At 44.6% G+C, this 14,853-nt stretch overlaps 1 protein-coding gene across 2 annotated transcripts in view; it reads left to right on the plus strand.

Moving 5' to 3' along the window:
* LOC148027371 (Vps51/Vps67 family (components of vesicular transport) protein) overlaps positions 1-14,853 on the plus strand; it is a 57,465-nt gene that overhangs the window by 24,905 nt on the left and 17,707 nt on the right. Inside the window, exons 2-9 of one of the 2 annotated variants that reach the window (XM_087691943.1) lie at positions 2,262-2,401; positions 2,623-2,677; positions 2,761-2,868; positions 2,952-3,050; positions 3,186-3,263; positions 13,706-13,783; positions 13,892-14,059; positions 14,694-14,794. In XM_087691943.1, the coding sequence (XP_087548069.1) occupies positions 2,262-2,401; positions 2,623-2,677; positions 2,761-2,868; positions 2,952-3,050; positions 3,186-3,263; positions 13,706-13,783; positions 13,892-14,059; positions 14,694-14,794 (827 nt within the window). Of the gene's footprint in view, positions 1-2,256; positions 2,402-2,622; positions 2,678-2,760; positions 2,869-2,951; positions 3,051-3,185; positions 3,264-13,705; positions 13,784-13,891; positions 14,060-14,693; positions 14,795-14,853 lie in introns of both variants that reach the window. The other variant, XM_087691944.1, reaches the window with a different exon arrangement.

The raw sequence follows: 14,853 nt of genomic DNA on the forward strand, positions 1-14,853 counted from the left end.
AATTTGCCTCACTTTTTTCACAAAAAAAGAAAGTTGACTAGATCTCGGTGGATCCCTTCAATATGAGGATATTGCATTTGGGATGTTTGGTACCAATCCCTCAAAGCCTCCATGAAAGAGGGTGTGGGCTCTGAAAGGGTAGGCTTGAAGGGGGATTTGTTTGGTGAGTGTCGCTGAGACATACTTTAGGCTTGAAAGGGGATTTGTTTGGTGAGTGTCGCTAAGACATACTTTTGCTTGCATTGTTACTTGTCCTTTATGTCAAGCTTTTTAATCAAAGGCTTAGGTATCTTTGTGTGTATCTAGCTCTATTATGATGTGAAGAAATGCTCAAATTGAGATAGAGAAACTCAAAGTGCACGACAAACATAGAGTAATTGTAGAACTCAAGTTAAAGAGAACTCAAAAGATGAATGAGTGGACGATGCTGTATGCTGAATATGCTATAAAAGGGCCTCAAACCTTTGCGTCTTGAGGATTGGGGATGAGGTTAGCTGAGAAAGAAGTCGGAGACACATGTATCAAACCTTTGCGTCTCGAGGATTGGGGATGAGGGTAGCTGAGGAAGAAGTCAGACACACATGTATCAGCTCTGAGTGTGGTGTACTTGAGACGGATCTTGAAATGCAGCAGCAGCAGCCCACAGATGTGTGACGGTCTCAGATGGTGGCGGCAGCAGTGCACCCAGTTGAGGGACTGAAAAACACAGATGCAGCTGACCTTATGGTGATTGTAGCACTCCAAGTCGATGCAGATGGCTGGGTGAATATTAGGGTGACCTGGCAGGAGATAAAACACAGCTGTGATAGTGGAAGAAGGCCTCCATACAGCAAAATGCAGCAGCTGGTGTAGAGTCGACTACTTGTGGACGATGTTGAGATTCTAGGCGGTCTGTGCAGCTGTAACAGGCTGCAGTAGGAATTTTTGAAACAGGCTGTCTGGATGGTCTGATGTTGTGGGTTGCAGGGCAGCAGGAGGAAAATTCCTAATCAGATTGCCTGCTGGACAGGACCTTAGGGACAGATGGCAGCACTCAAATGATTTTCCATGAACTGGTGATGTCCTTTGCAAGGGGTGTGGGCAGGAGTGAGGGAGAGAGTGCTGAAAGCTGAAGACTGCCTGGTGTAATGAGGGATTAAGGATGCACTAACACAGACTCACATTTATAGAGGATTGGGGGTGCATCAAGAATAAGCCATTTACTTTTTGTAATTTAGCATTATTTGCTTTTTGCGGCTGTTTCAAGGAGAGTAAATTAGGGGTTAATGTTCATTAATTATGATTGAGTGCAAACCCTAGTATTAGCGGCCCAATAGGTGGCACAGTCTGCAGTTCTCTTTATGTGGTGATGATGATGATGTTGCTGCAGAGAACTCAGGCCTGGACAACTCCGAGTGGATGACAATAGCAGCAGAGAGGTCAGCAATGACTATTGACTGTTGTGATGGGAAGAATGATCAGGATTAAAGTCTAGGATGACCATGCATTCCTGTCCTGCCAAAGATAAATATTATTTTCGCTTTTAAATAGAACTTTTTGGGGTTGATTTGTAGGAGTTAGAATAGGCTACAATTCATGAAAATTTTAGAATAATATAGGCACTTTATTTTACTTGCTCAACATCTCATACCTTAACACCTCATAAAAAGTATTCTTAAATTGCAAGACAATCAAAAGGATAAAATAACCTTAGAATAACATTGATTAAGCTCAAGAATGGACCCTTTTGAACATAAATAATGATGGTTAGGATACTAAACAGTCTGCATGTTAGTCACAATAGAAAAAAGAACTGTTACTTTTTACCTTGAACTGAATCTACATGACTATCTACATTTGTAGGCCAGACTCCTTGAGTTGTATACTCGGGCGCATTTTCCCTTAGGGATTTATACTGTGACATATTCCAAAGGCTAATGGCCAGTTAAGCCAGTTTGGTCTGTAATACCAAAATGCCAGCTTTGAACCATTCTTCAAAATTTGAAAGGCTAGATGCTGCTAGCGCCATTTCTTTTGAGGGGTCCTATTTGTACTGTTGGATATCAAAGTTCATATTACTGTGTGGAGATGCATAATCAATTGGAAGGCAATGCTTGTCTAAACTTCTGTGAATTGCAATACTGTTAGAAGCAGTACCTTATACAAAGACTATGGTAGTGTCTGTTAAAGACAACAGGCTTTTTAGTGATCTCTGTGTTGCCAAAGGAAGTGTGCTGAAAGGACGAGGCACTAAGAGCCATTACTTTTACCGCCCAGTGCAGGTGCACCGTACAAACCTTGAAGGTCTGCTTCAAAAGCATGTTGAAATGGCAGCTGAAATAAAGAACCTCGATAGTGACATGCAAATGCTTGTGTATGAGAATTATAACAAATTCATTAGTGCAACTGATACTATCAAGAGGCAAGTTCCTTGTAACTTACAATTCATATTATCCAGTGTGTTGCATGTTGCTCTTCCTTATGGTCCTTTGCAAAAATTTTTGGGATTTGCTTTAGCACTAGTTTAGATTTTGCCAAGAGATGCTGAATTGTATAGGAGAAAAGAGTTTGTGTTAGCTTGTTGTGTTGACATTTTGAGACTCATATTTATATCTATGAAAATTAAGACTTAGACTTTGGCAGAATGAAGGAGAATATTACTGGCATGGAATCGAATATGGAGCAACTTCTGGGAAAAGTAATACATGTTTGTGAGCTTATTCTTCTATCTTGTACCAGAATTATATTTCTTTTTGGCAGTCATGGGTCTGTTTTATACAGGTGACAACGGTAAGGATGAAAAGTGATGGTGTGAATGCATCACTTTTCGAGAGAAGGGAGCGCATTGAAGAGCTGAATGGAACACGCAGCCTTTTGCGCAAAGTACAGGTAAGCAGCTGGTGGTTAAACACTGGCTATTTGATATGCTTACTTGTTAGTTCAACATTTTGATTGTTATTTGACGTTTGCAGTTTGTATTTGATCTACCCAAAAAACTTAGAAAATGTTTAAAAGCAGAGGCGTATGCTGATGCAGTGAGATTCTATAAAGGAGCTCTTCCTGTACTGAAGGTAATTGGCAAAAAACCCAAATGTGCTCACAGCACTTCTTAGTTGATTTGAATACAATTTTATGCTTGCTACTTATTTTTATAGCTGTGATATTTATTACTTTTGTGACTCTATATAACTTTTTCTTTAGGGTAGGCTTATGGAAAATCATCCTTTCAAACATGCAAAGAAGAGTGTGAGGAAGTAATAGCAACCATTGTGAAAAGACTGCAGGTAAAGTTCAATGTTATTCTTAGTAGTGAACATTGTTTTTGCATATTGATAAGTTAGGGCTAGCATGGATCAAATAGCCTTTTATATTTAGTGGGTTTTGTATTGTGTCACTGTGAGGCTTCTGTTTATTACAAGTGCTCAGAGATTGGCTGGGCCTTTGTAAAAGTACAGAAGAATCTTGACTAAAGCTGGTGGAAGGAAGTAGTCAAGATTAGGTTGACACATTTACCGTATAAGGTGAGGCCAGAAGCAGTAGACCTTTAGCTCTACTTAATCTAAATCACTTAAGTTTAGACAGCTATCTAAGAGGCAATGACCATGTAAGGTTTAGAGAGATCATTTACAACAGTCTTTCCAAATGAGCTCAGGCTTATATTGCAAATGTCTCTTCTACTTCTAAGACCACCACGGCGAAATGTGTTGCTAGAGTGCACACTACTGTTCAAAAGAATTTTGTTTAAGACACATGGTCTAGAGGACTTAAAAGGAATTAGTTAGGTCATCAATGAGCATCTGAAGTCATGCTATATGCAGCTGGAAAGTGGTCAAAGGAGGTGGAGAGGATCTAAAGATAGCCTACCATTAAATGAGGAGATATTGAGATGATTGTGAGATTGGTTTTGGACTGACATGCTCACGTAATTTGCGAAGGTAAGAGGCATTTAGGAAATATATAGTAACACAATCTTTTGTCAATATAGCTTTCTTAAGTTCACGCATACTCTTAGTTAGCTTTATTTAATCTTCACAGTTAATTACTTTCCATCAGAGGTAAGTTGATCAAGGTGTTTATGACCCATGATGGCATTGGGGATATGCCAGAGAGGCTGTTCGAGGGATTAATTCATGTCATCTTGACAGGCAGATGGATTCATGTCATCCTGAAAGGCAGCGGGGATAGATTGGAGATCACTCAATGAGACTGCTCACTTTGCTTGGAATGGCATATAAGATCCTTGTCAAAGTGATCAGTCCCAAACTATCGCTTCTGATGCCAAACATTATCCACTCTACCCATACAAGTTTTGTTTGGAAATGTTAGTACAATAGCATGGCCAGTTCTTTGTGGTGTCTTTTTCTCGAATCAAGCTCTTTATGCATTCAGTTCATTCCAGCCTGCCCATAGCTGATATGGTGTTGATTCTGCAAGAGATTTGCCAGCATGCGAAGAGGCTTCTCAATGACTGCATGGATTGAGTCATAGATTTAGAAGACTTTCCAGAAGAGATGAGTTATTTGATAGATGCTTTTTTAGAAGAAGTCATAAGTCCCCAGAGATCATGATTTAAAACCACAAGTTGATGTATCAAAGGTGCCTGTGAAGTGTGAGACTTTTGGAAGGTGTATGTGGCAATTGCAGCCCAGTCACAAAATTCCTCATTATGCAATCAAAGAGGGATACCATTATTAGAACGATAGTTGGTGAATTGTAAAAGATGTCAGGAAAAAGGTCATGGGAGAAGTATGTATTGTATCAACTATATGCTGGTCATTGTGGTATAAACCATGTGCCATGTATTTCTAGTGGCGCACTCACAGAAAGATAAGAGAACCCAAAGACTGAAATGATCCTTGAATTGTATACATTACAGCCTAGTACGGGTGTATAGAAGGGTAAAGGCTGCCTATAGTGAATCCATGCTGCACTGCAGTCTTGCATGCTATCCAACACTCTCCCACACTTTGTATCAATAGAGCACATCTGGTGCCTTGTCCAAAACAGATGGTGAATAGCATCTGCCTCAAACATCACCCATGCCATAAGCTTCGATTTGCACCCTTGTTTCCTAGGATTTGGGAATCTCATTTGCAAGCAGTCTATATAGTGCAGCCAACTCTTGGTGACTAGAGTGTTTAAAGTGCAGACTTGAACCAGTAAAAATTGCATTGTATATCACAACAACATGCTTGTAGGAATCAACAGCTCAAATTCTCCAGGCCTACTTGTTCTGAATACTTTTGCTCAAATCTCGAACCTCGAAACCTGAAATCTCCATCCATATTGATTGTGAATACCTCTGCTTGCACTCTTCCTGATGTTTGTATTGATCTTTCTGGCATGTGGAACAGTGCCTGACATGGGAAGTGTTCTGCTTTATATAGGCCCTTTGGAATGTAAAGAAATGGTATGACAAGCACACAAAACACAAATTGTATGACAACACATAGAACACAATTTGTAGAATGCTGAATCAAAGAATATGATTGATACAATTAGGGGACCTTGAACATGTCTCTAGGACTGAGGCAGAGGTGTTTGAGAGTGTGTTGTACTCCAGACGGATCCTGAAATGCAGCAGCAGCCCACCAGTTGATCTGACAGCGTCAGAGAAGATGGCAGCAGTAAAAGCAGATCCAGCAGCTTTAAAACACAGATCTGGCAGTGTAGAAGATGATATCAGCACTCTGCAAAACGCAGGCTGGAAACTGTAGTCAGCAGCAGGCCACCTCTGATCAGCAAAAAGGCAAGTGTAAAAGTGCTCCAAAACAGGTTGATTGTGTCAAGACTAGTGTCGACAGGGTGTAGCGGCTGTCATCAGGCTGTGGCAGCCTTTGGATCAACTTGTGGCAGCTAGGACAGGTTGTGTTGATGTGATAGCAGTTGTGTGAAGATCCGCCACTGATATCGATGTCCTATAGACAAGCAGCAGGCTGAGATGGACTAGCAACAGCTTTGGATGGGATGTAGGCACACTAGTGAGGAAAAGGACTGATGGCTGGGTCCCAAGTGTAATGAACGAGGAATAAAGGATGCATTAAACAACTGACTCTATTTATAGATGATTTCAGTGCATTTTTCCTACTGTTCGAGGATAAAGCCATTCATTTTTGATAATTCAGCAGTAAATGCTTTTTGGGGCTGCTTTGAGGAGAACTAATTAGGGATTAGTAGTTTGTAATGATGTATTAGTGCAAACCCGAAGTAAGCTCCTGCCGACGTGAGCGCTCCTGCTCCACCCCCCATCGTACCAGTTTCGTCTGCCTTCTGCTCCACCTTCTCCCCACCTTGTCCCTGGCACGACGACAAACCCCCCCCCCTCCAAACCACCCACAAGCTTTGTATCCACCTATCCCACGCCCGCTTGTTGTTCCTTCTCACCCCGCCACCTCGCTCCCGCCTGAACTCGCCTTGTCCCCCCCGGCTAGGGGCCTGAACCCCCTCCTCCTCCGCCTTGACACCCCCTCCCCTCCGGTCCTCTGCCTCTTTTGTATTGCAGCCCTGCCTCGTTTGACAAGCCCAACACCCGTGTTGTGGCCATTGTGAGCCGGCTTACATTGGTGCCCAACACATCCCCCCCTCCTTCACTCTAGTTGCTCCCTCCCTTTGCAACAACTTTCCCTCCCCCTCTAGTAGTGCAACAGCGTGTCTAGTAGGTTCTCAGCAGGGATGTGCAATGGAAACCTTTGGTTAGACGTCGGTGCATTCTGCGGGTGCCCCCCCAGTCAAACACCTTGCGTGTCGTTCTCTTTGAGAAACACCTCGGAGCTTAAAGAAACATCTTTCTTTGGTCAGGTAGTAGGCTACTCCCCATCCAAGACCCAACAGCTTCGGGATTGGCTTCACTCCACACTGCGCATCGGCACAACGCAAATAGTGGAGGCGGTTCTAATGGGTCAAGGGATCTTCATGGTTCAACTCACCTTGGCTGATGTAGCCAGTGAGTTACTGGCCAGTTCACCCTATGCTTCCACGAAGGGGTGCATCTACATGGTCCCCTGGTATAGTGGTTTCACAATGGAGGCATTTGCGCTCCACAACAAGTTCCTTAGGCACCCGGTTACCCTTCTCTTCCTTGTACTGGCGATAGAGTATCGCCAGTTGGTGGAAGACTTTGGACGGCTCTTCAGCACTGTCCTTTGCGCCTCTTTCGCGGACGCAGTGACAGCCGCAAAAGTCCCAAAGGTACTGGTGGCAGTGAAAGAGACTAAGAATATTCCACAATTTCTAAAGATTGAGGCACATGCGGACACTCCTTCAGGCAGTAGGTCATTGTGACTGGGCAGCCAAAGCAGTGCGTGCGTTGCCATGACTTTGGGCACTAGGCAACAGAGTGTATGCGCTTTGGAGCTAGGGCGGCTTCGTCGATAGGCCAATAGGTGGATGCGAACGGTTTCACACGAGTACAAAGACGACAGAGATGGAGATGGTAGGGGGGGGCCATAGGGAGCTCCTTAGACACAACCACGGCAAGGAGTAGGAGGGAAAGCGTCGCCCCCCCACCAGAGCACCACGCGGCCCCCCCCTCCTCGCCCTACTCGACAGGTCCACAGGTTTACACATCCATCCCTCACAGAAGCGTCACAGGTTGCCTCACCCGAGGGTCCATAGTCCCCACCCCTCCGACCCTAGTCCATAACCCTCTTCCCCGCGAGAGCTACTAGCCCTCCCTCACACCCATCGGGTGTCTTCGACGACCCTACCATCCCTTGATTCTCCCCCTCCCCACCACCACCCCTGCCGACCCCCCCTTCCGTGCCGATCTCCACGCAGTAAAGGTGAGCCCTCCCCCACCCATCTCTCCGCCCTTCCACAGTAGGTGAGGAGCCCCAGACGCCGATATCCTCCGCCCACCGGCAGTCTAGCCCCCCCTCCCCCCCTTACATAGCCATGAGTTCATCCCTCCATGCTGTCCGTCACACTTTCTCGAGACAGGCGTAGCTGCTACCACAGGAGTTTTTTCGTAGTGGGTTGTGGACTTACTTGAAAGTTGCGGAGCGCGGAGTGTTCCCACTACCCTTGGAGGTGGGAATCTTCGTGGCACACAAGTCTAGGAGCGGCAAGGTCCATCTACTAGCACTACCGGATGGACCAAACTATGCCTTCTTCCTTCAGACCTCTCACACAGGAGACTGGACGACGACTTAGATAGAGGAGGAGATGAAGAGCCAGGTGGTAGACCACATCTCCCAGTGGATGGGAGAAGGTGAATTGACACTTTTCTCCCAACAGTGGCCGGGTTGCATGATGGACATCAATTGGTGGGATAGGGCCAAGGTTCCTCATCTGAGCATTATCTTTCGAGCCCCTCTGTAGTGGAGAGCACCGATGGATCTGATCGAGTGGCCCCTGGTACGGGCAGTCCGTTTCTACCAGTGTACAGGGTCTTGTCTCTCAGCCTTGTTGATTGATGCCTTGGTGGTACCACCAGGCGCATCCATCACCCTCGTGGTCCACCCGAGGGCTACCATGGGGGAATGGAGTTCACTATCCATGCCGGCAACGAAGCGTATATACATGTCTCATAGTTCCTCTTCTTCGTCACCAACTTCCACATCGAATAAATGCTTGTTCGGTCAGTCACAGGTCTCCCTATGAGTTTATACCTTGCATCCTGGAATGTGAATAGCCTCCACTATAGTGGGGCACGTGGTTCTAGGAAGTTGATGGTTTGGCAGGAGTTGCAACTTGCCCTTGCCGGACGGATCAACATCTTACATCTACAGGAGCACAAGCTCACTTCCACCCAGGCCTAGCGGGTAGGGAAGATACTCCCGGGCAGCTCGCACACTTATTGGGAGCAGGCCATCGGTGCCTACGGTAGGAGTGGAGACGTATGCACCTCTATTGGCTTGAGTCTCACCCCCTGTGTACGAGACCACGGGATGATAGTGGCAGGGAGGGTTCTATGGATTAGATTGGATATTGGGGACTTGTGCCTTGAAGTCCTCAATGTCTATGCCCTACTGAGGTTAGGGCACGTAGCAGGTTTTGGGTGAAGATCGCGGATGGACTCCCAAAGGTGGACTCTTGGATTGTTGGAGGAGACTTCAACAATTTGGAGGCTTTAGAGGACCAACAGCGCAAAGACAGAAACTACAAGGGCACGGCTGGGGAGGAGTAGGAGGCATGGAAGGTCTTTCTACTGGAAGTAGGAGCAGGCGATGCTTGGAGAGACCTTGCCTTCCTCAGGAGAGAGAGGTCGCCGGAGTTCTCTTGGGGATACAGGCGGCTAGGTGGAGTCCTGTTGGAGCGGTTGGATAGGTTCTATGTGGGAGAGTAGCGATGCTCTCGTGGAGGCGAGATTAGGCAGTTGGCGGGCACCACGTTGTCCAATCATTGCCCGATTCTCCTGACACTTGATCCCCTAGCATCTGTCCTAGACACACGATCGTGTCGAATCCATGATTCGATCTATAGGAGGGAGGAGGTGAAGAGATAGATTGAGCAGATTTGGACCAGGGAGTGGGGCAGGAGGGACCTTGCAGCCACACACAAATTATTATAGAAGGCACCAGGGGATCCCACTCCACGCATAAGAGGTGTGCGTGCGAGCAACCATCGCTGGCCTAGAGGATTCTAGGAGGAGCACCGGGAGTGGCGCCTTTGGATTTGGGAGGGCAAGCCACTTAATGAGTTGGAGTGGGATCCGGGAGAGTGGCTATGGCCAGTCACTACGGTTGCGAAGAAGTCATGGAGGTTCCTGGAGTACATTGCGAGGGTTGAGAGACACGCACTGATGCAGGAGGATATGGATTGTGCCCTGTCATGTAGCAGACACTAGGCAGAGCACAGCATCACAGAGCCTTTCCGATGGACCTTTTGGCGACGCCTATGGGACAGCTTTAGGTCGAGGAGGGTATGTTATTTCTTATGGTTGGTGGCACATGGAGCTTGGCGGTGGGAAGTTGGCTTGCCTAGATGTTGAAGGAGGGAGGTTGTAAGCGCTGCGCATAGTAGCCTCTGGAAACCCCAAAGCACTGCCTTTGGTCATGTGAGGCGGCGTAGCTCGTGTGGAGAGGAGCATGCCGCATCCTTCGCCGTATAGCACCCAACCTTGGATGTATCTCATGGGGAGCTTTTTGGTAGGAGACAGTCAGCCAGGGCCGTCACCTTCTGTATGTATCTCATGGGGAGCTTTTTGGTAGGAGACAGTCAGTCAGGGCCGTCACCTTCTGTATGAGGCCGGGATGCAAGACACGATATTCATTATCGAGGCAGGGTCGTCTGTAGTGGTTGGTTTGGAGGCTGTACCCATCCGCCAGGTACTGGAGTCCACAATAGACCACTTTGAGATATGGAAGATCATAGGGAGTGTTACTGGATGGCATATCTGGAAGGTGCGGTGTCAGGAGGCTTTTGGCGGAGAGAGGCTTTCAGTACAGGCGACCTTAGCAGAGCTCTGGACCTCCATCATTCACTTTCTCTGCGGCCGATGGGATCAGGTGCAGGGCGAGTCTAGGGCTTGTTAGGAGCTCCGTTGTCATTTCATGTGCAGTTGGGGCTGCCAGGACCTGTTTTTCGTGATGCAGGCAGGTAGTTCCAGATGGCGATACACCCCTTGTCCATGGCTTCTTGCCCCCATCCCCCCTAGACTGCCTTGAGAGACTTGTACATCTGATATATCTATGACTTTGCATCAGCTCCAGCTAGTCTGTTGAGCATGAGTACTTCCTTGTATTCAAGTTTTTTCTGAAGTAAGATAATTAGCTACATTTTATTTGAGAAAAAAAAAGTGCAAATCCTAATATTGGTGGCTCAACACCCAAATTGCATCCTATCATCTATGCTACCCTTGCTGAATCCACAAACACACAATTGATGAAACTGCCCTTCCTTCTCGGATAGGTAGGTAAACAACCTGATTAAGCACAAATTACAGCAAGTATAAAATTTACGCAAATTGAAAATGTTTGACATTGGACACCCTATTGGCCTCAAAATGGGTGCCCCTTATGGCATTTCTTTATCTTATATTGCAAATGGAAGGAGTACAACTGAGATACTCTGATTTTCTCCGCTATTCCAAGTGTCTCTTGCTGTCAAAACTGACCAGCAAGCCTCCAAAAGTCCTAGACCCTTAATTCTGAGCATGCATCTCGAGGTGGCTGTCAAACTTTAATTTCCATTGTAAATTAGGGTTTACAATAGAGATGGACTGAAATCTCTTCCTCTGAAGGCTCAAACTCTTGGAAAATGCTGAGATAACTTAAGAGATGGTCGGGGGATGGTGGAGAATGCTGTAGAGAGAGAAATTTCAGAGTTTAATTGCAAGAAACACTGAAAAACTGCTTCTGCCCTGCTCAAACAGCTATGAAAGCTGTTACCTACAGCTTAGGATCATCAGATAGACTGCTGCCCCATCCTATATGCTATCATCTACACCAAAAGGACCTTGGGCTGTTGTCACATGCTCTTGGAGGGCTCTAAACTGCTGTCACATGTAGGATTGATCCCTGATGGTTGCAAATCACATCAGCAACCTCTCCTCACTCTCTAAGCTCCTCCTTCTCTCTCACAATGGCTGGAATAGACTTCCACCAGCCCCCAAAAACGTTTTTTCCACTTGCATGGGCAAGTTTTGCCAAGTGGTAGCCTTTTGATCGCATTATCCAACATTATCTAGCTTACTAAATTAATTTTTAGAATATTAACTCTGAAAAGTAATTTAATAATTATTCTAGTTTTCACAAAATGAATTTCACCAGCCAATAATTGAATTGGCTAGGCTAATTTGTCTTCCAAGTATTCCTAAGTAATTATTGACCCTTAGACTGGCATTAATTAATTAATTAATTAATTAATATCTAGTCTCTAATGCCACCATTGACATTAGTGGCTAATAAATTGGACTAGGCCCAAATTTAACATTGAGTACCACCTAGTACCTGTCAAGTATAACTGATTACAACTTTTGCCTTTGGCACCTACTACATCCTCGGGGTCCTTGGCCTATTACCATGAAATGACTGCCATGTGCATCATGTGTGCTAAACAACCCTCACATTTGATTAATATCTTAATCAAATGTTATGGGCAAGATTAGAGTATCTCAAAATTTCACAACCTTGTGACAATTGACCTCTTGGAGATTCAAATGGGTATCAATTAGTTACATGCTTATGAATCCATGAACATAGAATTGGCCTCTTAAAGATTGCCACAAGGCATTTAGCCATGGCAAGTGGTGCCTGAACTTCTTATCATTGTTTTCTCTCTAAAAGTGTTCTCATTCTCGAGTACCTATCATTGCCACCATAAATGTCCACCATGACAAAATCAACAACCAAAATGCTCACTCATGCTAATTAAGCAACTCATGTTCTTGTAATTGAAAATTGAAGAAATCTATCCATGTGACATGATGCTGTAAAGAAGTCTCAAAGCCACCGATTGAAAGTAGCTCGATTTGCAATCACACAATATTCACACTGCATCTTATGGAGGTCTACTTTGAATAGTGACTCTGGTTGTTGGGTGGAGAATGCCACCTTCAAGGATGCTCCATTGGAGGTACACTTAATCTTGATCATCTCCCCCACTAGGGCTAAGCACACCCTTTGAAGAGCCATCAACTCGAAATATTGCATCTGATGCAAACTCTTCATTTGTGTCTTGACAAACATCATATTCCTTGTGAGCAATCTGCTTACCACCAAGAAATCCATCTAAAGGGCAATCTTTGTCGAACAAGAGCAACACTACATTAGTCCTTGATGGCCCACCACTTGTGGGTGCTTGTGTTAAGAAGAAATCTCTTTTATTGAAGCTCTCAAATTGTGGCAACTCTTGGTTTGGACTTGAACCATAATGATGCCACAACTGTAGATTGAACTCAATGATGTAGAAGCTTGTGTGTTTGTGTTTCACTCGCTTCCAAAATCTAATATCAAGGTACTACAACTTCCTTGAAGTGACTCATATGTCAAAATCGCCTCAATTGAGGACACTAGTGGCACTTGTGACCCCTTTTTTTGGCACTTGAAACACCTGTGCTCCTTTTGGAGCTGCTATGTCTCATAACAAGTAGTTACCTCCTTAGGAGCATCTCCCCCACTACTTTTGAACAAGGTTTTTGCAGTAGACAGCAGATTGGTTAGGCTGACCAGCCTTCTTCCACTTCTTCTGCTTCTTATAAGTAGTGGCCAACCTCATGGTTCATTTCAAGGAATCCTCACACTTTGCCTGGATTTCTACCAAAATGTTTGTATGTAAATATATCCACAATCTTAGAAATCACATCCTTAGTGTATCTGATGTCCAATCTTAGTAAATATAAGCTTTGACGGGTTTATGAATTGCCTAACAGTTTCTTGAAAATTGCACTCCAATGTATGGTTTCCTCATGCACGGAAATTGGCCAATCTATTGGATTTGAAATATGCGCTCTTCCAATCTTGTGTCAATGGAGCTAAATATTGAGAGCCTGCAATTTTGGCATGCAAAGGACTGTTGCAAAGGTCAAGGTTCCTAGAGTGAGTTGGGAGAACTTTGAAGATTGCAGGTAACGGTTAATATTTTTCAGTTTCATTGTAAAAACAAAGGGATGTGGACATTCTAGTATGTGTGTTTGTGGTCTTCTGACAAAGAGGAGTTAAGCTTGATCATTTGCATATAGATTTGATTGGATAATATTGAAATGCCTATAAATAGATTGATAATCCAACTCTGCAATATCAGGATCATTTTGAGCTGGTACTAAATGGGGGTCATAGATACGCAGGTGTGTGTTTTGACAGATTCACAGTCTGTTCATAGACGTTCAGAAGCTGTTTCATTGCTTCAGGAACTCAGCTACCCGGTGCGTCTTTATGCCTGCAGTCTTTGTTTATTAATGCCATTGGAGCAGAAGTGCAATATTTTGTAAAGGTAGTTGAGCTTTTTTTTTTCTTTGATGCAACTTATTCAGGTAGAGGCTATCATGGATAAGTATTTAGCAGCCACCATGGAGCGTCTTAACAGAGCACTAGGATTAGCAAATTCACGACAGGATGTCTCTCTCCATGCTTCTGCTCCTCAGCCTCATATTGAGATGGAGAATCAATCCATTGAAGAAATGGAGGAAGTTTTCAACAAGGTCTTTTTCGCACATTTCCTCTATTTTCTTGCAATCAAGGTTTTTTTTTTTCAGTTAATTGCAGGGGTTGTCGTCTGCTTTTTTAGGTAGAGTGCAATTGGCAGGTTCTCTGGTACAAGTGCATGTTAGTCACCACTTTGTTTAACTTAACCAACTGAGCTACACAAACACCACCCCCCCACCCCCCCCCCCCCCCCCCTTTTAAAAGTTCCATATCCACATGTACAAGCTGATCCAGCACTGCAATTTACCAAATGATGCCCTTTGCATGCATCTTGCAATGTGATACTGACAGGAATTTTGTCATGCACCGTGATATCCATGGGGACCTTTAAAAATCCAAGCCTGACAGAAAGAGGCTTTTGTACTAAGTTATGGCCATGCAGATGGAATGCCCTGCTTTCTGTTTAAGTGTTGGAGTGAGTGTCTGAGTACGATACCTTATTAAAGATGGGTAGAGATCTGGTGGGTCTTTTAGATGCTTTGACTAATACAGCTTGCCTTTTTGTTGGTGTTTGTTGAAAGGTCCACAATTGTAAATATATGAACAGTTGACTAAGTTTAAGCTGACCAGTCCAGTTACTAAGGAGAAGGAGAGTATGATTGCTAATTCTGTATGGTGTTGCTTGTGCAGGACTTCTTGGCTGACTTTACCAAGTCAGCATCAACTTTTTGCATTATTTTCCCAGCCTGGAAGAAGAAGTTCACTGAAGCGGCAAAATTTTTATTTCAAAAGTATGATTGCTATCGAGATGGGTTGTATTTGTAGTGAGTGCAAAGAATCTTATATTCAT

Source organism: Lygodium microphyllum, chromosome 13, assembly GCF_053477565.2.
Source record: "Lygodium microphyllum isolate KBCC chromosome 13, Lygodium_microphyllum_v1.1.10, whole genome shotgun sequence".
NCBI lineage: Eukaryota > Viridiplantae > Streptophyta > Polypodiopsida > Schizaeales > Lygodiaceae > Lygodium > Lygodium microphyllum.